Genomic DNA, 16,128 nt, shown 5'->3' on the forward strand with positions numbered 1-16,128 from the left:
CGTTTCCCTTTGGCCCACTTATCTTGCATTAGCAGAACTGCGGTACCTCCGGAGTACTGGTCTGTGAAAGAGTGGAGGCAACATTGATTTTCTGTAAGGTGGGACCCATAGTAAAACTTATTGCCCAGCTCCGAGTATAACAGCTCTAATAAGTCACTTATTTATGGTTGGGTCTAACAAAGATTTTCCTTTTTTTTGTCCACCCCATTGACGCCACCGAAGGTACTGTACGTGTTGTCTTGTGCTCTGCGGTGACATCACTCCCATTGTTATCTTTTTTTTTCATCAAACACAATGTTATTCTTCTTCTCCTTGGTACAATAGTGACCAATGCCCTGTAACATATTGTTGAGCCAGTGCAAGCATTTAACTATTAATGCAGGTGGGCGTATTGTGTGGGACAGCAGCAGTGCACAGCTGTCAGAGGAAGGCGTCTAACAATGGGAGCCTTTGAGCTGTGTGTCTCAGTGTAGATGCCAATTCATGTCTGTCAGTGTGTTAGTCTATAACACTAAGAGGACAGAGAAGTGGTCAAAACATGTGGAGTGAATGCTGAGGGGCAGATGTGTGGAGGGTGGAGGGTTTTTAGGCGGCCGATTCCTGCACTGACTTCCAGACTGTGCCCTTCTGCCCATGTGCTCTGTCCCTTCACCCCTGTACACAACAGCCTGTTCTACGGAAGTGACATCAGCCAGCTAAAAAGCTGAAGTCACAGAAGGGGAAAGGTACTTCCTGTGCCCTGTATGTTCCAGGGCTTGTTTCTCATTTGTTAGTTTTGAATGACTGCCCTTTTGGGGTGGAGAGGTTGACGCAGGGGAGGGGAACTGGAACTCCACTGTTATGCATTTTTTTGCATTAAGTCAGTCAAGCAGTTCAGTAAATATATAAAAAGACATTGAATGACATTCCACAATAAATAAATTCAGCCCTATGGTGGATGTTGCCTACATTAGTGCAATAGTCATGATAAAAATGTTGCATTTTGATGGTCAATTCTTGTCTAACATTGTTTTATATTTTATTGTATGTGTAGATTTTTCCTGTTGTAAAGCACATTGCATTCAGTTGTAGAAAATTAGCTCTGCAAATACATAAAGATAAATATCCCTGCTGAAAAAAAAACAGCTCAAGCTAGGTTTTGAAACAGCTGGTAGCTGGTTGGCCAGTTCAGACCAGCTCCATACTCAAGCTATGTTTTTGTAACTGGTCATAGCTGGATTTTACACCAGGGATTACAATGTATAAGAATCACTACTACCCATGGTGTTGACACTATGACCCTAATGCTTCAAAGCCATTATGGGTGTAATAGGTAAAACAAAAGTCATGTCCAGCTAGCATTGTGGGTTTTATTGGCGGGTCATGATGCCACATCCTCGATGGCAGAAAAGCCTCGCTCCCCCGCAGACACACTGAAGCCGCGGGGTGAAAACAGGCGGAGGACTTTCCAGGCCTTATGTCTGCGTCCGCCGGCCGTGACGTCATTCTCACAGGTGTTTCCCCTCTCGTCAGTGGAAAGCGGGACGTTGAAACACATTTCCTGTGACCCACTGACTTCCTGTTGTGTGGCGGGAGGCTGGACGAGAGTCCGACTGCGGCTCCCAGGCCAGCGCCAGCCCAGAGCGTCACAGAGGACAAGTCTTCACTGCCCAAACAAAAATAGGACAGGCACAATGGGCTGCTTTAAAGGGCTGCTGAGATAATAAAACACTGGAAAACCATTGAGTCAAACAGACTGATTGCTTTTGCTGTTAAGTTAGTGTTTTCATATTTTTATTTTTATTTCTCATTGACAATTTCCAGAAACAATTTAGCGCCCAATAATTACTTAGTATTTGGTCTGTTTACAGTTTCTGTACTAATAGTCCTATGTCCACTCTTGTGCTGAGCTGTTCAATGTCTTCATACCTCTCATTGCATTGATATGAATTTGACAAGCCAAAACACAGAGAGCTCAAACTTGAATGATTCAAAATGGCCTCGAGCACTGTATTCCCTATACTGTGGAGACGTCTGCTGCTTTCATGCAAAGTAGCTGACAAATGTTTCACTGACACCAGTGTCTGTGAGGAATCCTGCTCACAGACATCCAGGCTGACTGGGTCGGTTCATCACTGCTGCTTTGTGGATATGTATAGTACCAGTCATTTTAAACTTTAACTATGGGCTGAAAAGAGTGGTCAGTGTAGGGAAAACACAGCAAAGGAGTAAAAAACTGAACTGCACTCGTAGATCTGCAGGCACATTCATCATCTGTTCACTTTGTGTGTGTGTGCGTGTGCATGTATGTATACACTATGTGTTGTGTGTGTGCGTGTGCATGTATGTATACACTATGTGTTGTGTGTGTGCGTGTGCATGTATGTATACACTATGTGTTGTGTGTGTGCGTGTGCATGTATGTATACACTATGTGTTGTGTGTGTGCGTGTGCATGTATGTATACACTATGTGCTGTGTGTGTGTGCGTGTGCATGCATGTATACACTATGTGTTGTGTGTGTGCGTGTGCATGTATGTATACACTATGTGTTGTGTGTGCGTGTGCATGTATGTAAACACTATGTGTTGTGTGTGTGTGTGTGCGTGTGCATGTATGTATACACTATGTGTTGTGTGTGTGCGTGTGCATGTATGTATACACTATGTGTTGTGTGTGTGCGTGTGCATGTATGTATACACTATGTGCTGTGTGTGTGTGCGTGTGCATGCATGTATACACTATGTGTTGTGTGTGTGCGTGTGCATGTATGTAAACACTATGTGTTGTGTGCGTGTGCATGTATGTATACACTATGTGTTGTGCGTGTGTGTGCGTGTGCATGTATGTATACACTATGTGCTGTGTGTGTGTGCGTGTGCATGCATGTATACACTATGTGTTGTGTGTGTGTATGTATACAGGGAAGAGAGAGGAATGTTGAAAGAATGTACTGTAGACATGCTAATGGACATGACTGGGTGCGACTCCTCTGTCAGTAAAAACAGTGGAAGAAGCTCTGCAGTGGAATCTGGCTGGCAAAATAAATGCTCTCCCTGTCTCCTGGCATTTACACATACCTTGTTTTATATGTCAAGAATCCTTTACACATTAGAATAATAAAACATAAAAAAACATCCTAATTGATATACTATATAAATGCTTTATGGACACTAATATACACTACTTTCAGTGCTGCAAAATGGGGGAAATATGCATGCCTCTATTTGGTCTAACTGCCGTGTGCTTTATTATAACAAATTATTAGTGTGACATTAGAGTGACAAATGTACACAAGCATGACTATATTGTTTCTATTTCCTGCAGGTTGTGGGTTTAGCTATCAAATAAATTAGTGTAACAATGTGAAAAAACAAAGCCATGTAAAACTTAATCTGGCTCTGAACATTAAGGGCATTGTGGATAGACTGAATAGAGCCATTGTTTTTTCCTGTGTATGTGGCATCCTCTCATCCTCCTCCTCTATATCTGTTCTTTCTTTACTATACTGTACAGTAAGCAACCATCTTGGAAGGTTCTCAACAATTTCCTCTACACCTCTACAAGTAGCCCTTTTGTTAGTGAACATGGTGTGATAATCTCTCTCTCTCCCCTCTCTCTCTCCCTCTTGCTCTGTCTCTCTCTCTCCCTCTCTCTCTCTGTCTCTCTCCCCCTCTCTCTCTCTATCTCTCTCTCTCTCAGGACTCAGAATCCTTGGACAGCTGTATTCAGAGCACCCTCTCGGCTCTGTACCCTCCCTTCAGTGCGACTGCCGCCACAGTCCTCTGGCAGCTGTTCAGCGTGGTGGAGCGGCAGTACCGGGGCGACGGCCTCCGCTGCCTCATCGACTTCCTGCTGCCCGCCAAGAGGATCCTCCAGAGCATCCAGCAAGAAACATGCGTACGTGTGAGAGAGATACGCTAGAGCACAGCACTGATTGCACTCTGCATTCCATCCATTGATAAAGCTAAAGTAATTCAGGGGTATAGCAGGAGTACCCCGCCCAAGGCTAGAAGCGGAAACCTTCTGATTACATGTTCATTTCCCTGGCTACTACGGGAAGTCTGTAGGAGAGGGGCAGGGAGGCAGATTAATGGAAGAAAGAACATTGTTTGTGGACTTGCATAGCAGTTTTGCATGTGCTAAAGATTTACAGGGTCCAATCCAACGTCTCCAGTGTGAGCGACTGCAGCTCACCTGGTTAAGTAAATACAATTTCCAGCTGCATAATATCCTCATTTTTAAAAACTTTTTTTTCTTACTTTCCCCCACCGGTGCAGACTCCCCTATATAGGAGAATTCATGGACGTGCCCATACAGGGGACCCCCCACTGTCTGAAATACTGCCCCCAGGGCAATGCATAACTGGTATCCGTGTGGAGAAAAAAAAAGTAAACAGTATTGTAAATGGTAAACAGTTGACATTTATATAGCACCTTTATCCAAATAGCTGTACAATTGATTCATTCACCCATTCATACACCTACGGAGATTGGCCACCATGCAAGGCACCAACCAGCTCGTCAGGAGCATTGCACAGGGACACTTCGACACACCCAGGGTGGGATCGAACCGGCAACCCTCTTACCTCCTGAGCCACTGTCGCCCCATTGTGATTGTATGATTGAGACTGAGATAAAAAATAGGGGGATGAGACAGCTTTGGTGGACTTGGGTATCAGGAAAGGAAAATAGGGCTAGAGGAAGGTGCTTTTAAGTAAAAAAAAGTCAAATTCAATAGAAACTTTAGGAAGCACAACACTGGAATGTCTTTCCAAGCCATTTCCTCCCAACAGGGGGAACAAATAACATCCCTGTGAAATAAACAAGGTCAGCCTTTTTTCCTGTATCTCACTTTTTTCCCTATACACTCACGACCCTTGATATTTAAAAAAAATTTTTATGATTTAATCTGAAGCTTGATAGTATGGTTCTTCAGGCAGATGAAAACAGAGATATGATTCTTTTTTCAGATTGTGATATCTGAAATGTTTTGGCAGTGCTGTTATTGCTGTCCATGCAAATAATACAGTGAACTGAAGAGAGAGTAAAGAAACAGAGAGAGAGAGACAGAGAAAGTATGGAACACTGAGACAGAGCTGGGTATACAGGGAATAGGAGGCTTAGACAGAGTTTATCTTTGTTCGCAAAACCAAGCTGAAAAATAATCCCCCTGATCTACAAAGAGCAGAAAAAAGATACAGAAAGCGGTAGAGGGGCTGAGATTGACTTGGGGTTTCAGGGGCTGAAATCTAACCCGGATTCACAAGGGCTTTGACCAGAGTGGCTCTGTGTGCAGAAACCTGAAATCTTACCCCTCGATTCTGCTGAGTGCTCATTATCCCTTGAGGAGGGAAGCACAGTTATAGCTGTGCATTGTGGCTTCCAAACAGCTTTGCTCCCAATGAAAGGCTTTGTATTCCCACCAGTCTAGGCCCTTTTCAATCCCCAATTCAGACCCACAGCGTGAGAAAACGCACTCATATCTGAAGCTTCTAGGGTATACTTTTTTGACCAAGAGTTAGAGATGCAAAAAAATACAATTAAGTTATACTATGTCAAGTGTTACAGATTATCTTTATAATATTCTTCATAAAAGCAGTGGAGCTCTCCTCTTAAACAGGCATTATTTTCACCATCTTGTCTTTGAGAATGTATATTGTACTTTAACGTGAGCATGCTATCAAAAATACACATTTCCATGAAAAAAAGAACATATTCTTTTGTCACCCAGAACTGTTTATTTATACCTTTGACCACCCTTAACAATCTAAGGTCGCTGTATACCACACCACAAAGCACTACTAAAGTAAGAAACAATTGTAATGTGCACTAAATGGACTTCAGCCCTGGTGTAAAACACAGCTATGGCCATCTTGAAATTTCCAGCTACCAGCTGTTTCAAAACATAGCTCGAGCTGGTCAAACCATGTTGAGTATTGAGCTTGTCTGAACCGGCCAACCAGCTACCAGCTGTTTCAAAACCGACCATGATCTGTTCTTTTCACCAGGGAGGTGTGTTTGCATGAGGTTCAGGTGTGGGTTTGACTCATTCCTCTGTGTTGTGTCTCTCAGGTGCGGTTTAAAGGCCTGCTTTTCTACCACGAGGGTTGGCCGTTGTGCATTCATGAGAAGGTGGTGCTCCAGCTCGCCCCCCTGCACAAAGTGCGACTGAAACAGGGCGACTTCTACCTCCAGGTGGTTCCACTGGGTCGGAAGTCCGCTAAGCTGGTGATAAAATGCCTGTCGGGCAGCGGGCAGGCCATCGCCGAGGTCCCTGTGGAGGAGAGCATGTACGGCAGCGTCTTCACGGCTGACTTCCTGCAGAATGTGACACGCGACCGCAACCTGCACCCTCTGCAAAACTGCCTGCTGACCACCGGGACGGTCGTGTACCGCACGCCCTGGAAGAATATCGTCAATCCTCTGTTTGTCACCAGCACCGCGGACGCCATCATGCAGGCTCGCCGGGGCGGGGCCTTCCGGGGCCAGCTGGCCACCTGCAGCACCAGCGGCTCCACGGGAACCCTGGACAGCCATCGCAGCTCCCGCGAGTCGCTGCACTCCCAGGGAGCCGACTCCGCCGCCTCAGAGCCGGGCCCCACACAGCACTCCCCATTACCTGCAGGGGCCCTCCTGACCCCGAGCAGGCGTTCGCTCAGCACAGAGACGGGGCCCCCCGCCTCGCCCACTGTAATGGAGGACGGGGGAAGGGATAAGGACAGGATAGGGGTGGGGTCCAGGACTCTCTCCTTCAGCACTGATCTCAGTAACCCGGGCCCCCGCCGGCGCCACCCTCGGGATTCTGTGGCGTTCGAGGCCCGCAGACTCTTCCGGAAGTCCTACATGGAGGCGCTGCAGAACCCCATGAACTTGGGCTCCAGTTCTGAGTCCATACTGGAGGAGGGGACTGAGCCTGGGGTAGGCACTGTCCCTCCACGGTCAGACTGCACCTCACCTGCAGGCAGTGCCTCAGACGCCCGTACCCCCAGGAGGGACCTGCTGCCCAGGAGGATTGGCAACAAGGTTCTGCTGGGCGGTGAGGAGTCTCGATCCAACACGCCCTTTCTCCCGCTGCAATGGGGGCATAAAAGCCCTGAGTTGAACAGGCCAGAGAGACGTTCCAAATCCCTGGAGCGGACAAATAAGACTGTGCAGGTCAAAGGTCACAGGGCCCGCTCTTCCTCAGGGGGCTCCCCCAGCGGGTCACCCAAGAAGAGCCAGAACGGCTGCTCTTTCAGGCTCGGGAAGCTGGAGGCAGAGATGGGAATACCAAGCTCAGACAGGAGGAGCATCTTGAAAGAAGACTCAGGTAAATATCATTCTGTTCATTTAAAAGGGGCCTGCTGCTGTTTGCTCACCTTCTTCAGGCCAGATCCTGTGAAGTCAAATCTGCATCTTTTTTGACAAGGAAAGTGCATTTTTCTAACTGATCATCTCTTATGAACAGATATCATGTGCATTTGTGTTTTACCTCTGTGATTAAATTGAACCTATTTGGTGTGAACAATATAATCAACCTGTCTAAATTGCATTTGGGAATGCCTTTTAATATTAAATATCATTGAAAAGACATTGCATTTATGGAATAGATACCCCTTTTCTATTTTATAATCCCCACACAATGAAACACTAAAATCAGCAAAATTATATATATCAAATACTATAACCACAGAGATTCAAAAATAGGTTTTGTTTCAGGCAGGTTTCATTTGGCAGTTTGTACCTTGCGCAAGTGTGTAATTATGAGTCGTTGCAAGGAGAAAGCTGTAGTTGAGGTTTTGTGCTTGTATTTGGCGGCTTTGAGCACACAACTCATAATTGTGAGATGATGGACGTTACTGTTTGTCTCTTGGTAAGGCTGTAGTGTTTGTCTTGGGCTGGTGTGATACTGTGGGCAATGCCCTGCCCTGGAAACTGTACCTCACCCTGGCTCATCAGGGGCCCTCTCTCTGTCTCTCTCCGTGTCTCTGACTGCTTATCTTCCCAGAGTTTCTGTTGGGCCAAATGGGACTGTGCAGCATGGGTTCATGTTAGGGAGCCCCCGCTGTTTCATTTAGCTTGCTCCTTCCGGCTATTGAAAGTTAAAAAAAATAATGATGGAGTGTATTTAACAAACTGTAAACTGACAAACTCAGCAGATTAGCATAATGTCTTATGTATGATTTGCCAGGGATTTTAGCTCCTCCAGTTTCAAAGTTTATCCCATGAAAATAGAGTTGAAAATTGATTGACAATATTAAGTTATGTGCTATAATTGGGTGTCAGTGTAGCCTGATGGTTAGGTTCTGTAACTCTGCACATTACCTGCAGGGGCATGTGCATGTGCATAATAATTTTTTATTATTATTCAGTCATTTAAATTTAAAGTAAGGACGCCGACTTATCAAACAATATTTTTTGCTAGCTAGCTAGCCAAGTTAAGATAAAAGCAGAACGTCCATATGAAAGCAACCTAACTAGCTAGCTAAATGAATATACCCAGAAATAGTCCTTAAAGGGACTAGTATAATTATATTATATGATATATATTATATTATAATATATATATATATGTAATTATAATATATAATATAACGTTCACTGTTCACTAATTAATGTGAACCTAACCTTAGTCAAATATCTGCTTTGTAGCGCCTGTAGGCCAGCGGCGCAAACTATGGGTCACGAGTTATAGGGGAGAGACAAGGAGAGTGGTTATCCTCGTGTGACGCACTACGAAGAGAACATTCTCAACCGGTTGATATAGGATGATACATTTAAAACGCTTCTCCAAAACGAAATAACGGATATATTTATTACTTTCGTGTCTCTTCAATGCCCTCTTGTGCATCTGGAATCTGGAAAGTGTGACCAACCACCATGTTACCCTTTTAACCAAATAACCAGATGAAGCCAAATGATAAGTTCCCTAACATTTTTTGAGCACCTAGGCTATATTGTTTAATCTTCAATATTTTTTATATTTGCAATAACATATACTTACTTACTTGCTTATATACAAAAAACATGGCATCATGTATTCATTGTTTTTAGTTGTGAGAATGTTACATTACATTACATTACGTGGCATTTAGCAGACGCTCTTATCCAGAGCGACGTACAACAAAGTGCAAATCAATCACAAGAACAAGTGCAAAAGTAGACCTGAGAGGACAGTACAGTTCCGAGTCCTAGTGTAAACATACAGAAATTCAGAACCCTTGAAGAGTACAATCAACATTCAAACTAGCATACCACTGTTGGCAGCTAGAATAGAACAACAGCCAATAAAAACAACAATACCTATACCAAGTAATGATATCTATACATAAGTGCCATTACGGTCTAAGGCTAATCACAGTGATTGTGAGTTGGGGAGGGAAAGGTGTAGCCTGAAGAGATGGGTCTTCAGTCTGCGCTTGAAGGAGGTCAGAGACTCTGCCGTTCTGACATTCACCGGGAGGTCATTCCACCACCGTGGGACCAGGACAGACAGCAGTCGTGAGCGTGAATGCCATTTTCTTCAGATGACATACCTCTTTAATCACAAATCCTTGCATCCAGGCCCCTCGGTCCACCAGCCATCAGTTAAATATCTGGGCCAGTGTAGGATATGTAAAACAGAATAACATGAAAGAGATGTGCTTGATAAACATGTGTGGAGAGGGTCTAATTGTGTGCAGAGGTTGAGAGTCGATACAAGTTCCTGTGTCCAGTATTCCTGTCACACAGTAATTGCCATTGGCCAAGTGCATTATGGGCTGGGCTGGACTCCTGCAGTCCCAGATGGATAGCCTGCCTCCCACACAAAGGGGCTCATTGTACTTCTCCAAGCCACTGGGGACTCTGTAGGAAGGCTTAAATATTATATCTACCCTTATGTAAGTGCCATTCTCTCCTGAAACCTTAGAGCAGAATGAGATGGACTCTGACCTTACTCTGAAAACAAATACCCCAGCATTGAGTATGGATAAGATTCCACTAAACCTGATGTGTGATGCAGTTACCTGTGCTCTGACTACATCTTGCTTGAGTTGCTTCAAATAATTAGCCAAAATCCAGGTTGTGTGCAGCGCCAGTGACAATGACAGACATGGCTGAAACAGCTTGCCCAGTAACAATGACAGACACGGCTGAAACAGCTCGCCCAGTAACAATGACAGACACGGCTGAAACAGCTCGCCCAGTAACAATGACAGACACGGCTGAAACAGCTCGCCCAGTAACAATGACAGACACGGCTGAAACAGCTCGCCCAGTAACAATGACAGACACGGCTGAAACAGCTCGCCCAGTAACAATGACAGACACGGCTGAAACAGCTCGCCCAGTAACAATGACAGACACGGCTGAAACAGCTCGCCCAGTAACAATGACAGACACGGCTGAAACAGCTCGCCCAGTAACAATGACAGACACGGCTGAAACAGCTCGCCCAGTAACAATGACAGACACGGCTGAAACAGGTCGCCCAGTAACAATGACAGACACGGCTGAAACAGCTCGCCCAGTAACAATGACAGACACGGCTGAAACAGCTCACCCAGTAACAATGACAGACATGGCTGAAACAGCTCGCCCAGTAACAATGACAGACACGGCTGAAACAGCTCGCCCAGTAACAATGACAGACATGGCTGAAACAGCTCGCCCAGTAACAATGACAGACACGGCTGAAACAGCTCACCCAGTAACAATGACAGACATGGCTGAAACAGCTCGCCCAGTAACAATGACAGACACGGCTGAAACAGCTCGCCCAGTAACAATGACAGACACGGCTGAAACAGCTCGCCCGGTAACAATGACAGACACGGCTGAAACAGCTCGCCCGGTAACAATGACAGACACGGCTGAAACAGCTCGCCCGGTAACAATGACAGACACGGCTGAAACAGCTTGCCCAGTAACAACTGCTGCAAATGTACATATAGCCTGTGGACAATATGGCTCTTAGTCAGGGCAGTGCGTGAGTGGCTGTGGTCTGCATTTCTAACTGCCTGTGAAAACAAGGCCGTTTCAGACGCACATAGCAGTAGCTGTGGTCCCACATCGGCACAGGAAGTGCTGTTAGCGGAAGACAATGGAGCCAGGCTGGGGGGAGCACAACCTGGACCAAAATGAGGCTCTGTGGCTGTGCTTATTTTGGGCAGAGATCGGGAGGGAGTTCACATTCCATAATTTTATGTTTTTGCCTGGTTTTCTTGTGGTGCATGTTGGGAAACAAAGTTTAGAATAGCATTCAGTCAGTAGAATCTGTATTAGTGAAGACATTAATTATGACATTAGTTTAAGCGTCTCCTGTGCTTCATTTTGGGAGAGGATACAAACAACGATATTTCACACTTTAATCCCATCCCTGTACTACTCTATGTTCCTTAAAGTGGTATTAACACAAACTCTCAAAATGGAGACAGTGAATTACATTTTTTTATGTAGGCTGTTCTAACGTAGTCTCAGTGTTTGTGATTGTGGGTGTCACTGTGCTTATGTTGATGTATTGTTTCATTCAAGTTTGTATTGTGTTCCATCTCACAAGAGAAAGACTGCGAGTGTGAAAGGAATTGTTGTCCGTTTCCCCTTACCAGTGAAGCCTTCTCGTCACTAGGTCCTCTGTTCTCCGGCACATGCATAAGCATGAGCCTCATACTTCTCCAAACTTTTAATTTCACTTTTGTGTCTGGACTTGCACAGTTTCTGTTGTTTCTTCACATTGCTGAACACGTCACGATTTTGCCCCGGCTGCTGTTATTGCAGCATCTGGACCCTGAGGGAGAGCATTCTGACTCACAACGAAGGGGGGCCAGAAAGGGAGGAGACGGGTGAGAGACATATAGAGCAGAGAAGAGAAGGAGTGGGGAATGAGAGAAAGAGGGGGAGGAGTGAAAGAGAAACCGTAAAGGGAGCAGAATTGAGCTGGCGTTGGTCAGCCCCAGGGAGTGCGGGGAAACCGCATAGCTGTGTCTGCCAGCGTGGGGCGTGTCAGCGGCATTCCTCCAAACAGCGCCCGGGGGCATCGTCTCTCGAGGTGATGATGAGCGCTAATAACACCCCCAGCCGCCCTGCGTGGGAGGGTACACCTGTTCCCCAGGGAGTCAGTGGAGGAGCTGCTCCCACAGGGAGGCTTCTGTATTCACCCCCGGCTCACTGCTGCCACTGAACAACATGAGACTTTTCCCCAAGTGCTGAAATGAACTCTAAAGTATTCTTTGTACATTATCACTGCAAAGATATCTGTGTTTATTCCCTGTTCCAGGAAGAGAAATATGAATTATTGAAACAATCATAAACCAAATCTTTGCTTACTCAAACATGTTAGGCTCTGAGTACTAAGGAGCTGTCAGTGACCAATTATAATTAATTTATAATTAAATTAAAAGTTATTCATTTGTAATTCAAAGTAATTCAAAGTAATTCATTTTTGATCACATGGTCAATATTTAGTCTCATTCATACATTTGGTTGATTAGGTTTGAGCTGTTCATGACTGTTAGCGTTCTCAGACGTATCTAGGCTTGATGCCACCTGGCCCTTATCTGCTTTTAAACCATGAAGAGAGAAATATGTTGTCAGAGGTGTGTTTGTGTTAACAGGAAGATTCAAATGTCCTTATCAAACATCCATCCATCCATCCATTATCTGAACCCGCTTATCCTGAACAGGGTCGCAGGGGGGCTGGAGCCTATCCCAGCATACATTGGGCGAAAGGCAGGAATACACCCTGGACAGGTCGCCAGTCCATCGCAGGGCACACACACCATTCACTCACACACTCATACCTACGGGCAATTTAGACTCTCCAATCAGCCTAACCTGCATGTCTTTGGACTGTGGGAGGAAACCGGAGTACCCGGAGGAAACCCACGCAGACACGGGGAGAACATGCAAACTCCGCACAGAGAGGCCCCGGCCGACGGGGATTCGAACCCAGGACCTCCTTGCTGTGAGGCGGCAGTGCTACCCACTGCACCATCCGTGCCCCCCCTGTTTTTGTAAATACACATATCTCAATTTCTGTTTTGGTCCTTTTCTCACATTTGGAGTTGGTGATTATACCACCTGCAGCCTGTGCAGACATCAGTGCACCTGGAGAACCAGACTACTAAAGGGAGGTTCAGTTGGTGTCTCAGAAGTTTAGGCCTAGGCTATTGGATGTATCATGCTCATTTGACACTTTTTCCATCTTCCATAGGCATATTAACCATACTTAGCTTTCTTTCATTCTGAGAGTGCTCTCACACTTGTTCACTAAAGATAACATTCTGCACCCTTTTACACTCTTGTTGATTAACTTGTTGTTAATTCAGTTTTGTTTCTTACAAGGACAATTCAGATGAAGCCAAATTCATTTGCTAATTTCCTAGGGAGTCCAATTGTTACTACTCTACATGTTGAACCACTTGGTATTACTTTGTAACACTTCAGCTATTTTTAATCAAGCTCAGTGCCCAGCTGTTTGCCTATAGAATTGCACAATAGGCATCCTATTCTGTCCTCTATTTTTCAATGGAGATCTTACATTCTGTATACTGTACACTCAGTTGTAAATACAACATCACAATGATAAGATCCTTAACCCTCCTATGTTGTTTCAGTGTTTGACTTCTCTTAAAAATCAGTTAACCGTGTTTCATATTGATATGACATGTATGATTTTTTTTTATTAAATGGTAAACATGCAATAAACATACTGCTATGCTAAGTCCTGTACAAACTTTGCATACAAATGTGTTGTGCGGGGTTCTTTAGACCCTTTGTAACTGTCTAAAATGTAAGAAAATATACAACCATCTTTCAGATTTCTTTGCGGATGATTCTGGTGGCACTTGCAGGTGCCAAACTTTCACTTACTGTACCTTAGGCTCTAAAATTAGATTTTTTATATTTAGGGATAAAAGGCTAGGCCTTTTGGAAACAATATGAAGGTGACAACCAAAGTGTCAAAGTATTTCTATTACAATAATTGTGTGTTTATTTAAACATAAAAACGGTCATAAAATCTTCACATAATAGGAAAGTTAAACGGGTGATAAGATAGTTTGCAGTAATATACTTTGGTTGAACAAGATTAAAAGCTGGTACACTCCTCAGTTATTGTTTAAAAAATTAAACAAAGGTGCTAGCATGGCCAGATCAAGTTGATTCTGAAGATTATTTCAGCTTTTTTGTGCAAAGTAAATAAAAGCCCATTTCCCAAGGTCTGTGCACGGTTGAGGAATTTTAAAAAGCAACAAACTGCTGGAATGAAGCTGATAGCTACTCTGTACTGATATTCCAGTTCAGTTGTCAGCTAAAATAAGAGGGGAGCTTTATAAATGAAGAGGTGCAATTAAATGTACCTACATTACATAGAGTTATTGAAGCTAAATGAGTCCACTTTCTAGAGAAGAGTGATTTGCCGTTCATGATGAAGCACAGTGCACTATGACACATTTTGTCCAAGGCCTGTAATGCATGTAGAGTGGACCACCATAATAGTTGATAGGTAAAGCCAGCCTTCTCTTGCCCTCAGACCTTTAATAGCCTTCATTGGCGAAGTAAAGCAGGGTTCGTAAAGCATTCTCTACCCACTAGGCGACTAAACTCAAATCAGGATTGATGACTCCTTGCTGACTCCAGCTTATTCAATGGCAGGGCTACATGACGGTGGAAATGTCGCAGATCACAGGCGGAACAGCCAATCCGGTGAGGAGGCACAGTCCCCAAAGCCCACCAATGGGTCCCCTAAATTCATGCCTGCTGCATCAGCAGCGCCACCTGCTGACAGCACCCTGCACCTGCCCAGACTGGCATCTGAGGTAGAGCATGACCTGCTGGAATCCGGTGCCTTTACCCTGCCAGGTAGGTAATGGTGTCTGTCATTACCATGTATTTCCTCACAGTCCCTGACAGGTAGCTCGGCTTATGCTATCACGTTTTAATGAAAGGTGACTCTGATGTCATTCAACAACTAAGTCTGGAGTAACTTTATTGTGTCTCACACACTCAGCATGATGGTGTCTCTGATGCTTTATTGATCGTGGAAATCCTAGAAAATAAAACATCACAGTGTGTGCAGTGAGAATAATTTCCCTTTTTGCATATAAACAGAGCAGGATATCAGGTTATGCTGTGACCTATCAGTGATACCTCCGGGGTGTCCAATCACTCGGTTGACTGATACTCTGTGGCAGGTAACAGAGACCGCACTGGGCGGGCAGTGCTGCAGGTGTGTACCCGCGGTCAGGTGTGGACCACAGAGCGCTGCACCGTCAGAGAGCTCACCAGCCTGCTCAGCTACTTCTACACCACGCTCCGGTGAGTGTTATCTCTGTCAAGCCTGTCAGACCGTTACTGCTGCCTATTTCCAGACCCAGTGAATACATTTCAGGTCAAAAAGAAGGATTTCACCTGAAAAAATGACTGAAGAACACTGAACAATAAAAGGACTATGAATTACTACTTTAAAAACCACAGGTGCCAGATGTTTATAAAGGTGTGGCATACATTCATATCTGCCTTGTGAGGGTCACCACTTGGCCCTTTTGTACACAGAAAGCTACATACCTTCTCCTTTGGTCCATTTTCAAACACTTACTGACCCTTTGCCCAAAGACCTTACATTAATTTCAGGATGCAGCTGCAGATGCACACTATTCTTTCACTGCCCCCGGCACTCTGTGATGAAGGTGTGCAATTTGAGGTGCAACATTCTTATCTTCTGAGAACAGTGGTCCCTATCAAGACCATACAGGTGTTTCTGGGTCATGAATTTGTTCTGTGCCTGATTTCAGAAAAGACAAACAAGAACAGGGTTTAACGGTCCTTGTGGATGCACGCAAACAGCAACCCAGCCCAGCACTCTTTTCATCCTTGTCAGAAGTCCAGGTGAGGTTTTTGGCAGATAAATCTTATACTTTCATAAAACAGTAATTTCATACCATACCATACCATGGTAGATCCCATAAATCCATAGCTTACATTGTAATGTGTCTTACATATACAGCTATAGGTTTCTATACTCTGGTTCAGTTCAGATGAAGTGCCTTGCTCAAGGTTACAGCCCACTCCCCCCTGTAGTATTTGAACCTGCAACCATCTTGTTAGTGCCCAGAACTGTGCCACACTGTTGCTCTGTGTAATACTGGGCTCTTCTCTGCGTTGGACAAAACAGTCACCGGCTTTCAT

General features: G+C 44.7%; 1 protein-coding gene across 4 annotated transcripts in view; it reads left to right on the forward strand.

Moving 5' to 3' along the window:
- zgc:158766 (uncharacterized protein LOC100009641 homolog) overlaps window positions 1-16,128 on the forward strand; it is a 34,360-nt gene that overhangs the window by 5,001 nt on the left and 13,231 nt on the right. For all 4 annotated transcript variants that reach the window (XM_061220781.1, XM_061220857.1, XM_061220932.1 and 1 more), the window contains exons 2-6: window positions 3,683-3,880; window positions 6,055-7,291; window positions 14,596-14,802; window positions 15,135-15,258; window positions 15,735-15,828. In XM_061220781.1, the coding sequence (XP_061076765.1) occupies window positions 3,683-3,880; window positions 6,055-7,291; window positions 14,596-14,802; window positions 15,135-15,258; window positions 15,735-15,828 (1,860 nt within the window). The remainder of the gene's footprint in view (window positions 1-3,682; window positions 3,881-6,054; window positions 7,292-14,595; window positions 14,803-15,134; window positions 15,259-15,734; window positions 15,829-16,128) is intronic.

The sequence above is a fragment of the Conger conger genome, chromosome 1 (genome assembly GCF_963514075.1).
Source record: "Conger conger chromosome 1, fConCon1.1, whole genome shotgun sequence".
In the NCBI taxonomy this organism is placed as follows: domain Eukaryota; kingdom Metazoa; phylum Chordata; class Actinopteri; order Anguilliformes; family Congridae; genus Conger; species Conger conger.